At 36.2% G+C, this 14,100-nt stretch overlaps 1 protein-coding gene across 5 annotated transcripts; it reads left to right on the top strand.

Moving 5' to 3' along the window:
• Positions 1 to 1,177: 1,177 nt before the first annotated feature.
• On the top strand, positions 1,178 to 12,966 carry LOC111836495 (uncharacterized). 5 transcript variants are annotated; one of them, XR_011982496.1, is made up of 9 exons: positions 1,178 to 1,442; positions 1,853 to 1,992; positions 2,117 to 2,215; positions 5,459 to 5,509; positions 5,804 to 5,866; positions 8,867 to 9,910; positions 10,014 to 10,168; positions 10,341 to 10,433; positions 11,919 to 12,966. XR_011982496.1 is itself a non-coding variant. In XM_072698944.1 (4 exons), exon 1 carries the CDS (start codon positions 5,892 to 5,894, stop codon positions 7,056 to 7,058), a length of 1,167 nt encoding a protein of 388 aa, XP_072555045.1. In that variant the 5' UTR covers positions 5,882 to 5,891; the 3' UTR covers positions 7,059 to 9,910; positions 10,014 to 10,168; positions 10,341 to 10,433; positions 11,919 to 12,966. The 5 variants fall into 5 exon arrangements, 1 of the variants encoding a protein (XP_072555045.1); XR_011982495.1 differs by lacking the exon at positions 5,804 to 5,866 and having other exon boundaries at positions 1,179 to 1,442; XR_011982497.1 differs by lacking the exon at positions 5,804 to 5,866 and having other exon boundaries at positions 1,181 to 1,442; positions 9,720 to 9,910.
• The last annotated feature ends 1,134 nt before the right edge of the window (positions 12,967 to 14,100 follow it).

Raw genomic sequence — 14,100 nt, 5'->3', positions numbered from 1 at the left:
AAAGTGATGGGTATGGGGTGCAGTGACATTCCAGACTGATGGGCCATTGACAGTATGCAAACTACTACAGGTGTGAGGACACCTATCTCATCAATATTCATTGTGAAGACCACTGACTTTGAGAAAAAGAGTGTCACTCCAAAGTTCTAACACTTTAGTAATCAAACCATATAAAATTTCTGAATGTCACTTTCACCTATGTGTAGCCAACCCCTGTGTCTATAAGCTTCAGAGCTCAAAAGTCTTACCTAGAAATGTCTATAATGTGATTTTTTACAATTTCTCAGCATGTCTGAAAATAGGTTTTTGAAAAGTATATGTTTAAAGTTGATTTTAACAAAAAATTGAATAATAACATTCTAAGAGGTCTCAGATTATTGGTGCTGAGTTTGTGCTGAATAAAAGCAAATGTATCACTTTGGGATAAGTGTTTTTTAGATAGGTGAAACATTTTAAAATGTCAAGGCATGTCAGACTACCTCGAAAGTGGAAAAAAGGCCTCAGGCCCCAGGGGGTTAAAGTGGCGGTCCGTCACCCTACAGCTTGACCAGATATCACGGGACCATGGGAGGGAAAAAATGGACCACCTGGACGCTAAAGCCCTGGTGGCCTCCCTCCCAGATTCCCTGTGGTCCCAAAGCCCCACAGATGTAGGCCACATTCACTACTCCCCTGTCGCATTCGAGCCCCGCCCCGGGGAGGGGCCCCTATGGATCAGCCAGTACCTCCACAAACCGGCCGCAGAGGAAGGAATAGCAGAGACCATTGAAGGGTTAACCCTTGGGAGTCGGCGGACTCGCCGGCGGGGACACTTGCATTTTTTTCTGGTAACCGTGAAAATAACTTAAAATGCGTCGTCATGTTTGATCATACACGTAAGTGTAGTACATAATTTTAATCTGTAAATGGTCTACTTTTATTCATGTATACTCACAATATCCACAAAACATTGTGCTTTTGTAAAATAAAGAAAATATACAGGGTGCGCTTTCAGCCGTCTCAGTCTCCGTGAAAATCTTTTTTAAACACGTCACTAAAATGAACTGAAACTCCGCGAATACTGCACAGACAGACATGAGAAATATATCTATAGAAAGCTTAAATAAAGCAATTTAAATGAAAAATAACATGAAAACAACAGCGAAACTTATTGTGTAACTTTCGGGACAGTATCAAAATGCAGTGTACAAATCACCACGCGACAGGGGAAACATAGGGAAACTGAATTGCCCGTAACACCTGTTTGAAAACACACAGATTCAGTTAGTTTTCTGCAAGTTTGGAAGATGGCACGCCACACAGCCGAGGAAGCTCTTCAGATGATTTTGGACAGTGAGGAAGAATTTACTTTTTCCTCAGAAGAAGACTGTGACTCCGACGACGAACGGGGCCATTTTGAAGAGAGAATAGATCCACATTCAAGCAAGCTGCTATGACAATGGGTAAGTTATTAAGTCTTATATAACTCTTATTCTGATAATATTAAACTAATATTAGTAAATATTTTCCTCACTTCAGCTAGCTTTTGTCAGCTCATGTGAAACATTGGCTTTCAATGCCATTTACATAGTTTAGTGTAGCATGTAGATAACTCTGCTAACATGCTGCCTTATGTAGCAATTTCCTGGTGGCTAATGCCTTATGGAGTTTACAGATGTTTGTAAATGTTCTAATGTATTGCACCTCGTTTTGGATAGCTTTAGATTATGGTTGCTAATATATATTTGGCTCCGTTTTGGTTAGCTTATAACACTGCTATCATTAATGTTATTTAGCACAAACATATCGGGTGTAAATGTTTGAGATGCTAATATTTTTTTAGGCTAACATTTTTTTGTTTATTTGTTTTTAGGAATGTGTCTGCATCACCCTTGCCTTCACCAGCACCTCACATCGGGACACGCATGCTAAATAAACCACAAAGAAATATGTTTCTGTCTTCAAATAATTTTCTTGTAGCACTATCCTATGTCCCATACCTGACTGAAAGGGGTAATTATACAACTCATTATGCGGGTCTTTGTCTTCTCTGGTGTGAACTACAGCATTATTCATAATTGAATTTAATTTAGTCAACATAATTTAGAGAAAAATAGGTTTACAATTTTTTTTCTAGTTGAGTCAACATGAACATTTTTCGTTAATCATAAACGGATGTACGTCGTCAGCCGAAACGGATGAAGAAGCACTGTTCAGCGCCAAAAGAACATGTGAGGTAAGTGTTACTTTTTTAATCTATCACCAACCATGTACTTAATGAACAAATTAACTTAAAATACGAATATTAATTTCATGCTGCATGTCAGAAAATAATGTTATTCAAGAATTGTGTGAAAATAGCTAACTTAGTGTGTTTAATAATAATTGACGTTACCTAATTACCTAATGTCGAGCTCTATAAAATAGCATTTGAAATCTCTAAGCTCGCTAGACATTGGGGTAATGAGGACTCAGATTTAGATTGGGTATTGATAGAACGACAACTTACTTCCCCTTTCAGGCCAATAGAGGCTTTTTCCCAAAATTCAGAGGGGGGCTTACAACACCTAATGGACAACCCAATACTGCGTCATTCTAAAGAGGTGTGGAAAATTGCCCACAAAAAGTGTCGGATTTCTTACTGGTGTCAACATTATTCTTCGGTATGGAATAACCCTTACATTAAAGTTGGTAGAAAGCCCTTGTTTTGGGGACAGTGGTTTAGAAGCGGAATACGTACACTAAAGGATTTATTTAGTAATAATACGCTTTTGTCTTTTAGTAATTTGAAAGAAAAATTTCAGTTAGAAGGCCGTGATCATTTCTGGAAATATTTACAAATTAGACACTGCTTGAAGGTAAAGGTTCCCATGGAACAAAATAAAAATGCTTTAGAAAATTTTTTTGAACTACCAAGACCTATCCAAAACACATCGAAATTTTACCAACTCTGTTTAGGGCTCGATGACAATAACTGTGAAAACCTAAGACTGATTTGGCAGAGAGATATCGATAGTGATATAGATAAAGACACCTGGAAGAGAATTTTGTCTAACAGTGGAAAGTATATAAAACAAGTAAGAGGCAAATTTATTCAATATAAGGTATTACATAGGTACTATTACACACCGGTTCGACTTTTTAGAATGGGTTCTATGGAAGATAATAAATGCTGGAAATGTAAAGAAGAAAATGGTACATATATGCATGCTCTATGGGAATGTTCAAAGATTCAACCTTTTTGGAAAGCTATGTTAAAATATGTAGGAGAATGTTTGGGTTTTGACATTCCATTATCACCCAGGATATGTTTGTTGGGAGATAAATCAGAGATCTTACAGATCAAAAACAAGGAGTTCTCTCTTATTACAGTGGGGGTCGTCATAGCAATACGACTGATACTTAAATTTTGGAAGGATATTCAATGTCCTACAATTAAAATGTGGATTGAATTTATGACTGAGAGTGTATCATATGAAAAACTGTTAGCTAAATTGAATCAAAATTATAGAGATGTGGACATATGGGAGAAATTTATTCAGACTGTGGTTTCAAAGGATGACTGATAATAGATCCATGTTTAGATTGTGACTTGCCTAACCTGTTGTGCTCTACAGTGCTATCTCTGGTTATTACTCAGTGATCACCATTGTTGTGTCGGTTTTTTTTTTTTTTTTTTTTTGTGTTTTGTTTTGTTTTGTAAATAGTACATTAACCTAGCTGTTGTTGGATTTTTGTAGTTGTATGTTATGTTTAAGAAAACCAATAAAAACTTCATTTTCAAAAAAATAAAATAAATAATAATAATTGACGTTAGCCTTTAGGTTGCAGCTATTAATGTTTAATCATCCATTTTGAATAACAGCATAACATAGCATGGTAAACTACAATGTGTAATAGGAAAAAAGAGGACACAAAACCCATCAATATTTTCAGTAAAGTTACTGTTAATTAATGAACGAACCAGGGTCGTAAGCACCACACCCCCCCCATATGACATATTCATATATTCGAGGTCTCCCTCAACCGTATATATCTTATCGCTCATCGATGTCAAAATAATTAAAAAATAAAAATAAAACGGGCAGTAGATTAGCCACCTGTAGCGTGTTCATTGGTAACCTTTCCACTCTCGGGCTTTTTTCAAGCTGCGCGGGGCAAATAACCTCGGAGACCCGAGTTGCAAGGACAGTATCAAAATGCAATTTCATTGTTGGGCCAGTGTTAAGAAATAATCTCATTTAGATCGCAGTACTAATTATTTTAGTCATTTTGCACAGAAACGGGTTTAAAAAGTCTTTTTAAAACTCTCCGGTATACTGATGCAAAACATGGGAATGAGCTGTGGTGTCTACTGGTCTTTGCAAGGTAAAAACGTGACGTTTCTCCAAGCGTTTGCATGTTCTGTCGACCGACATAAATGTTACTAGTAGGGGTGGGCGATATACCGGTAGACACGACTAACCGGTAGAAATTTGTCAACCGATAGAGATTTTGGTCTATCGTCTTAATCGCGATTGAGATCACGTGACGTTGCACGTTAGGTAACCACGCAATACACTTTCACTTCGACAATGGAAGAAGACGGTGCAGCGGTGAGTTTACTTACATGTGACAAAATCAACAATGAGGAGATTGTAAAGAAAAAAGGTGCATTGTCTGTGGTGTGGAATTGGTTTGGGTATAGGAAAAGTGATACGAATGAGACGAACGTGATTTGCAAGGTATGCAAGAGCACTGTTTTAGCAAGCGGTGGAAACACGTCAAACCTTTTCTATCATCTCAAATCCAAGCATCCAAACGAATATGGACAAAGTCAAAAAATGCAGTGCAATACATTGCAGTAAACAGTATGGTTGTTTTTTTACTTAAAGTAATGCTGCAATTCACAGTTTAAATAAAATTACATTATATAAAAGTTTCTTTGTGTTTGAATTTTTATTTATGCATTTCCAGATACAAATTGCTATATTGTGATATATATCGTTATCGAGGTAGAAATTGCTTCTACCGTGATAGAAGATTTTGGTTATATCACCCACCTCTAGTTACTAGGTTGTCAAAAGGAATAATCGACCGTAATGATTCTGATGAAATGGACGGCCTGTACAGTGTGCTAACTAATCTGTACCAGATAACTTTTTCCTTTCTATTTCTTTGTACATAAATTATATGGCGTTTAAATGCTTCATATACCGCACAATCTGTGTTTTAATAATTATAAACAAAATTTAATAATCATGTAGTTACATTAGCAGGAAGCTGATGTTCCTCACTCTTAAGTTATAGCATGGTGTCAGAAATACACTCTTTTAATATTACACTCTTAAAACACATTTAATATTTATATTAAGTTGTACATTTAAATGTTTTAGGATATATTTTTTCCACAACCAGACTGTTATTTGTACAAACTTTTGCATGTGTGCAAGGTTTTTGATTTGGTTAAAACTTCTTTCCTGTTGTGATTTTGTTTTAGATTGTAGTAGACACTCATCAAAGTATTGGAACTGTTTTTAAGTGACTACAGGTAAGTTCAAATTCTTTATTTAATATTAGAGCATGTTAGTCATGTGCCAGCCACTATAGTCTATACATTTTAGCAGAATTTATTTTTTTGCATACATTTGCATCGGTGCCCCTCTCGATTAATAACATTCAGGACATTTTGCACAGACGTAACATTATTGTTCAAAAAGCAGTTATACAGGAAATTTCTTTTTTATATTTAATTTTTTTTAAATATATTTTTTAATTATTTTTTTATATTTAGGCTTGGTTATAACTTCTATCCTGTTTTTTTTTTTTTTTTTTTTTTTTTTAGGTTTTAGGTTTTAGTACAACTGTTATTTTATCAAGTATTGGAATTGCTTTTAACTGACTAGAGGTAGGTGCAAAATCATTATGTAATAATGGTCCAGAAATTCTTAACCCCCCCCCCCACAATTATTATTATTTTTTTTGTCCTACAGTGCATGTGGAAGTGTAAACAGTGTACTGCTGTGGAATCCAGTAGGCCTGGTTTGCTTAAACATTACAGACTAAAGCACAGACATTATACTTGTAGCAGGCGTTATCCATGTCCATATTTGACTTGTCAGTGTACCTTCAAAACATGGAATAGCCTTTGTATACATTTAAGTAGAGTCCACAAAACGCATGCGTCACAAGAACAAATCCCTTTGTCAACGTTTAGTTGCCCTGTATGTACATGTAGTGATCTTGCATCTGAAAGGGAATTTTTCCTGCATCATAATACACATTTACGGAGTAATGAGACAGTCCAGTGTGTATTTATTGGTTGTAGCTTTGAGACAAATATATATGCAACTTTTCAGTCTCACAAGAACAGAAAGCATAATTCACATTCAGTCAAAGATTTCAAGCCTGGCATAGTTAAAACTGCAAGGGATTTTGATGACTTGCAAGAGCACGTTTTGGAGGATGACAACACATGTACTGTAGATGAAACAGTTAGTGTTCATCACAGCAGTGATTCTGTGGAATTAGACTTGTCAAAAATAATTGAGAATAATTTTGCTGCAGCATTGTTAAAATTAGAGCATGTTAGTCATGTGCCAGCTACTGTAGTGAATGAATTTTTAGAGGAATTGCATTTTTTGCATACATCTGCATCTGTGCCCCTATCGATTAATAGTATTCACGACGTATTGCACAGCCATAACATTATTGTAGATAAAGCAGTTATACAGGAAATAGCTGCAGCAGCCTCTTCCTCTACCCCTTTGTTCAAAGCTATTAGCAAGGGTGGTCTCCTTAGCTCTGATTATCTGCGCAAGAAATATTACAAAGATAATTTTCATGTTGTAGAGCCAATTGAATACATTCTTGATTTTAAAGAAAACCGAACATATCAGTATATTCCCATACTGCAATCTTTACAGCAGATTTTGCAAAGTAGAGAGGTTGTGGACGACATCGTTCAGAACCACAACGGTCAGCAGCATAGTGGTGGTATTAAAGAATACAGAACATTTAAGGACGGCAAAATTTACAGAGAGAACAGTTTTTTCTCAGTGGATGATTTACGACTGTCTTTAAGTTTATATGTGGATTAATTTTGAAGTTTGCAATCCCCTTGGCACATCTAGAAAAATACACAAACTCTGTGCAATTTATTGGATTTTAAACAATCTAACTCCTGGATCACATTCAGTTTTATCTAATATTTACTTAGCAGTGCTTTGCAAAACTGATGATGTAAAGAAATTTGGGTACCATAGAGTTCTGGAACCTCTCATTCAAGATTTGTGTACTCTTGAGGAACATGGAGTCTTTGTCTCTCAGTTGGGTAAATTTCTCAAAGGGGCTCTTCAATTTGTAGTGGCAGATAACCTTGGAGCGCATGGGATAGCAGGCTTTATTGAAAATTTTTCTGGAGAATATTTCTGTAGATTTTGCTTAGCAAAACGCTCAGATATTCAGACAAATGAGGTCCGCTCTGGTTGTTTTGTACGAAGGTCAAAAGAAGGTCATGAATCTCATGTGAAGCTGGCTAAGCAGACAAATGCTCCATCCTTTGGTGTTAAAAAAGAGTGTGTGTTCACAAAGCATCTTAAACACTTCTGTGTTATCTCTGGTTATCCACCAGATATTCTGCATGATCTTTTGGAGGGAATCGTGCCAGTTGAGCTTGCACAGTGCCTTGCAGTTCTTGTATCTAAAAAATATGTCACTGTTGAACATCTCAACAAAATCATAGTTAAATTCCCTTATACAGGAACAGATAAGAAAAACAAACCACATGTGATACCACACAACTTTTCCAAAAGAAACACCATTGGGGGCAATGGATATGAAAATTGGACACTGTTAAGGTTGCTTCCATTGATGCTTGGGCATTTGATTCCAGAGGACGAATTGGCATGGCATGTTCTTTTGGATTTGAAGGACATTGTAGAACTTTCTGTTGCAAGGTTTCACACAGATGACACAATTGCATATCTTGAATGCAAAATTACTGAGCATAGACAGAAGTACACAGAGCTTTTTCCAGGAATTGTTCTTCGACCGAAACATCATTTTGTTGAACACTACCCTGAGCTCATGAAGTTATGTGGTCCACTTGTAGGGCAGTGGACAATGTGTTTTGAAGCTAAGCACAGCTTCTTCAAGCAGGTCTCAAAGCATACAAAATGCTTCAAGAATGTGCCACTGTCATTAGCAGTGAAACACCAGCTAATGATTTCCTACTACACAAGGCCTTGTTCCCTACAGAAGCTTGACTATGAAGCCCATGATGTATCAACTGTTTCAGTTGATGTTTTGAATCTGGCAGCTGCTGAGAAAATTAAATTGAAGTATCCTAATACAACAGAAGTACACCTTACCAAATGTGTGAACAGTAAGGGTGTTGAATTTAGAAATGGAATGATAGTTCCATATGGATCCACAAGTGGGCTGCCAGACTTTAATGAGATCCTTCAAATCTGCATGGTCCAGGAAAGATTGTGCTTCATTGTGAAGAGGCTCTCATCATGGTACAGAGAGCACAACCGTGCCTTTGAAGTAAATCCAACAAGTGACATCTCCTTGGTTGAAGTTGATGATTTGCTAGATTCTTACCCTCTGGCAGCCTACTCTACTGAACGTGTGAGGATGGTTACTTTGAAACGATTTCTGACTGTGACAGGTTTGTGATTTATCATTCTTGCTTTTCACTATATGTATATTCTGGCCAAGCAATATTAATGGACAATTTCCCATTTTGTTAGGTTCAAATTTATTAGCTTTTTGTGGTCTGTGCATATTAGGTTTGTAATGATATTCTTGCGTAAACAATTTCAAAATCTATGTTTTCAGTTTTAAGTTTGTATCTCAATTGGCTTGATATCTGGTTGACACTAAAATGTTCTTGTCTTTGCAGATTAGGAAAGATTAATTCAGGATGGCATTCAAACTTCAGGTCATATGGGAAAATGAAAATTCACAGAAGCTCACGTTCAATGATGGCTTGCCAGCATCTGTAAATGAACTGTCAAAAAAGATAGAAGATGAATGTGATCTCCAAGGGCAGCAATTTCGTCTTCAGTACATGGACAAAGACTTCAATAAGTTCATGAATCTGAAATCTGTCTCTAGCCTCAGTGACAAAGACACTCTCAGGGCTGTTTTTTTGACCTCAAGTGCCAGTTCCGTGAGCGATGTTCCTGTGGTCAGTCCTGTTGCCCATTGTCATTCTTCTGACTCCTATGATGCTGACAATGAGAGCTTCTGTACTACAACTTCGGACACTGACATTTTGTCATCTTCTGATTCCACATCAGCAAGGTCATCCTTATGGCCATCACCATTCGTTTTGCCTCGCTTCTCTTACGATGTGCAATTAAAACTGGATCAGGGCAACTCAGCATTCCGGTCCAGTGGCAAATTTTTGACTCCAGACCCCAAACTTAAGTCAGGTATTTTAGATGCTTTGGCAGAGGAAATTATCAACTTCAAGGCATATCCGTCTGACTCAGAATTTAGTGATGTAGCTGAAGCACTGGTAGACAAACACCCGTGCCTCAAAGAGCAAGGTTCTGAGAGCGGCTACAGTGGATGGAAGATGAGTTTAAAATTTAAGCTTGCCAACTACAGGAGAACATTGAGAGGACTGGGGTGCCCTGAAGTGACTGTTAACGCCCTTAAGCGCAAACCTGAAGGAAAGCATAGCCCTGCCTATGGGATAAAAAAACCTAAAAAGGCAGAAGTGAACTACTGCCCAGTATTTCCTCAAGGTGAAACAACAGAAAGCCAGGAAAAGATGAGGGTGGAACTCCTTGCTGAATTGCAAAAAAACAACAACAATGAAATTGTGAGGAAGTTGATGGACATGACTTTTGCGTACAGAAGGCATGAAGTTGTCCATGATTCCCCTTTTGTTGCAGACTTCAAAAGCAGATGGCCTGCTCTTTTCCAAGTGCGTGAGGTAAGTCAGTGGATGTTTCCTTTTTTGAATGATATGAGAGCTGTCCAGCATATGTCTTTGCTGAATTGGCTATGAAGAAGTCCTCTTTATCTTATGCCTTTAGATAAATGCTGAATTTCGTCGCATCACAACCCTACCTTTACAGTCCAAGTTCATGTCCCAACTGGATCGGTTCTCTGATGATCTGCTGAAAGTATTTAGCAAAAAGGGTGGAGTAATCAGAAAAAGGATTCAGGATGCAAGGTGCCAATCTCTCAGGTTGTATGTTTTAATTTTATTGATTTGTTTAATTTTTTAAATTGTGTTTTAATGTAACTAACACTTTCAGTGGCAATAGTGCTTAAGGCATTAGAGATGTGTATTGGAGGGTGTTATGTCAATTATATGAATATCAACAACATTAATAAAGCGATTGTGTCTGTATTCTCAGAATGACAACATTGAGACTAAGCGAGAATGCATTCTCAAGGGGCTGTGCATCTATCTGAATGAAGATCCACAACATCTGGTGAAGGAGTATTTGGTGAGTAGTGTTCTCTCTCTCTTCTTAATAAAATGAAAAAGGTGGAAAAAAAACATTTAGATTTTTAGTGGGTGAACAAAAGGATTTACTGTTTTAATGTCCAGCTTTAAATAAATAATTGAAATGAGTAACTACTTTCTTAAACTAATCTGTATACAGTACATTCCTCATTCTCAAATATTTTGAATAAAGTTTAAAATGCATTTTAAAAATAAACTAAATTCTTATCGTAACACATTTGTATATTTTATACAAAATTAGACAGTCTCTTGCAGGGCTCTAGACTAAGTTTTTGCACTGGTTGCACTGGTGCGCCTAACTTTTTTTCTTAGGTGCACCAGCACAAAAGTTAGGTGCACCCACATTTTTAACCACATCACATTTAACACCGCAGTTTTACAAGTTCACTTTTTTTATAATTTATTTATTAGGTTTTTTTTTTAAATCGCTGTCCATATAGGCAATATTGACTTGTAAATGATTAACTAACAATATGGTCAATATAAAGTTCTTTATTTGAAGCACAATTCTACAAGAAAGGTAACTTACTTACTTACCATTTACTACCCAGATCAAGAGTTTATAATGCAGTCTATTTATTTATTTTAATTTTTTCATTTTTAAGTATAAGAATATTATGGTTAATGCAGTAACGAGATGGTAGGCATATTATTGACATAGGCTCCATGACATGACATGGCTTACCTTGGGCATGAGCATGCTCGACCTCAATGTGTCCAATAAGTAAGTATATTCACCGGTCTTCCTCTCCACAAGATACGACCGTACACAATGACGCATTCCTTTATGGCGATATCTGTGTCTCCGTCGATCAGGAATGCCATGTACGCACTGTTCGCAATTTGCACAGACGTCTTTTTTTTTCAGTGTATCTGCGATGACTCCTATAAATTGGGCGCACGCGACATCATTGCTGTACGTCGGGTTTACGCCAAAAAAACAATCGGTGCTACCAACCTTTCCACAGAAAAACAAACAGTGTTCAACCAATCACCGTCAGGGGGTTGGTGTTGTGGACTTTCGTACTGGTGCAGGGATGTGCGGGAGGCAGAGCGAAAGTCCACAACACCAACCCTCTGACGGTGATTGGTTGAACACTGTTTGTTTTTCTGTGGAAAGGTTGGTTGCACCGATTGTTTTTTGTGGCATATCTCGGACCCTAGGCTGACCGTAGAGACGCGTTTTTTTCACAGCCGATTTATGGGGCAGGCAGCGAGCGGATCGTGAAGAAAGGTCAGCTGAATCTGACACTTTATGTTTCAGGCTTGAAATCGCTGATACAACTTTTAAGAGTCACGGAGTTTCGTTTTTTTCCCCCCTCGAACGGCTGGTCGCACCGGTGCAACTTTTGATTTTTTTTAGTCGCACCATTGAGAAATTAGGTCACATGTGCGACCAAATTGGTCGCACTCTAGAGCCATGTCTTGTGTAAAATTAATTGTGTTTACTTTTTCTTCCCCAAAGGACTCAGAGGAGAGCACCGAGGCAGACATTGAGAAGACCACATTGGGCATCTATGTCATAAAGCATGAATCTGCAGATGCGACAGAAGACCCAGAAGACATAGGCATTGTGCTGGAAGGTGTGGAGGTACTTTCTGGATTGGGTAATGTACTGTAGCATTGGCTACGGCCATGCTAGTTGGCCTTATATACTCTTTGAATCTTACATATCCACAAGAGCTCCGTTACACGTTTGAGGTGCTGCAGAAAATCATTCTGGAGCTTGACTCTAAAAAACTCTCTAACAAAGCTCAATCCTTGAAGACCAAACTCTTCACCTAAGACTCATGGAAATTAAGGATCCCTTTGTGTTTGTGTTGTATGGGATTTCTCACTCTTGAATTTCACTTTGCACATTCTTTTTCAAGAAGAGGACATTGTATTTTTCATTTTTATTGTATTTTTTCATTTTTGTTTTATTGAAAACATTTTCAGTTATGAAAAACTGTTCTTGTGAAAAAAAAATTCCTTTCTGACGACACATTTGAAGTTACTAAACTACTCATTTAATAATAGTTATGAGTTTAAATTCTGGATAATGGTATTTATTTTGTGGATTGTTGTGCTTTTGTACTGGCACTAGATATTTTGCACTTTGAAGTGAAATTGTTTATTGTTATTTCTTGTTTGCTCTTTAATTTGAGCAGAGGTTACTGCTTATTATATTTTTTGTTTGATTTGATTTATTTAGTGGATTGTTGTGCTTTTGTACTGGCACTACATATTCTGCACTGGATATTTTGCACTTGATAGTTTGCACTTTGAAGTGAAATTGTTGATTTCTTTTTTACTCATTAGTTTGAGCAGAGGTTACTGCCTATTATATTTTTTTTGTTTGATTTGATTATTTTGTGGATTGTTGTGCTTTTGTACTGGCACTATATATTTTGCATTGATATTTTGCAGTTTGAAGTGAAATTGGTTTTCTTTTTTGCTCATTAGTTTGAGCAGAAGTTACTGCTTATTATATATTTTTTGTTTGAGTTAAATACAGATTTTTCCAAAATATATTGACTTGTTCATATTTTATTTACAGCAGACTATAAATGTACACTTTATTGTAGGGCTGGACAATAATTCGATATCAATATATATCGCGATATAATTTTTTTCAATAACGGTGATACGATTTTTAAACACATTTCCGATATTTCGATATACATATATACTGTATCATATAATATACAGTATATGAATAATCAGCCTGTTTTAGTTTAAATGGAAATATATTATTGTTAATAAGCTGAGTCAGAGTTTTATTTATTTGATAGTTTATTTCACATTTCTTGTTTGTAAAGGCTAAATACAAATAAAAAGTGAACCTTATTTTTTTTTGTACTGTTTTTATTTTTTTAAAAATGATATAATTTTAATAGGAGGAGCCTGGAGGTATTATAGACTTTGCAAATTCAGTTTGCAGACATCCATTGTGTGTGTCCTCGGCAGTTTTTTCCTGAGGCTTTTTAATATTGTCCATATCGATATCGGAATTATATCATATCGACCAAAATTAAGAAATATATCGTGATATAATTTTTTGCCATATCGTCCAGTCCTACTTTATTGTTATTATGAAAAAAGAGTTTTTAATTTACTGAAACTTCATTTAAAGTGTCTCATTTGTTATGTTATGTAGGTATAATTATATCTTGTATGCAGGACAAAAATTTGTGTAGTTGACATTCTGACAAAATTGAATGCAGTTAATATGGCAATATTTTATTCATTATGCATGGCGAAATTAAATGTAGTTAATCTGACCAGAATTTCTCTATTAGGCATGGCAAAACATTATCAAGTAGGAATGACCAAATTTTAGTTTTTTGTTTTGATTAAATAAATTTATGTTCATATAACAAGATTACAACAAATCATTTCAAACTGGTTAGATTTTGTTAGAAAAACGCAATTCAATTGGATGGAAAAGTTTTCCATAATTTAGTTATGTTCATTCAACAACTTTTTTTTTTGAGTGTGTGTTTTGTGGTCTAATTTAAGTGACTTATTTTTTTGTTGTTTTCAATAATCACGCATAACTGTTTTTTTCCTCCAATATAAAGACTTGTACATACATGCTGCTCATATATTATTGTAGCCCAGTTTGTGCTGAATACAATGTTATCAGACTTTAGACATTTATACAC

Source organism: Paramormyrops kingsleyae, chromosome 14, assembly GCF_048594095.1.
Source record: "Paramormyrops kingsleyae isolate MSU_618 chromosome 14, PKINGS_0.4, whole genome shotgun sequence".
NCBI lineage: Eukaryota > Metazoa > Chordata > Actinopteri > Osteoglossiformes > Mormyridae > Paramormyrops > Paramormyrops kingsleyae.
The sequence above is the reverse complement of the archived record's forward strand: the minus strand, read 5'-3'. Positions and strand labels throughout refer to the sequence as shown.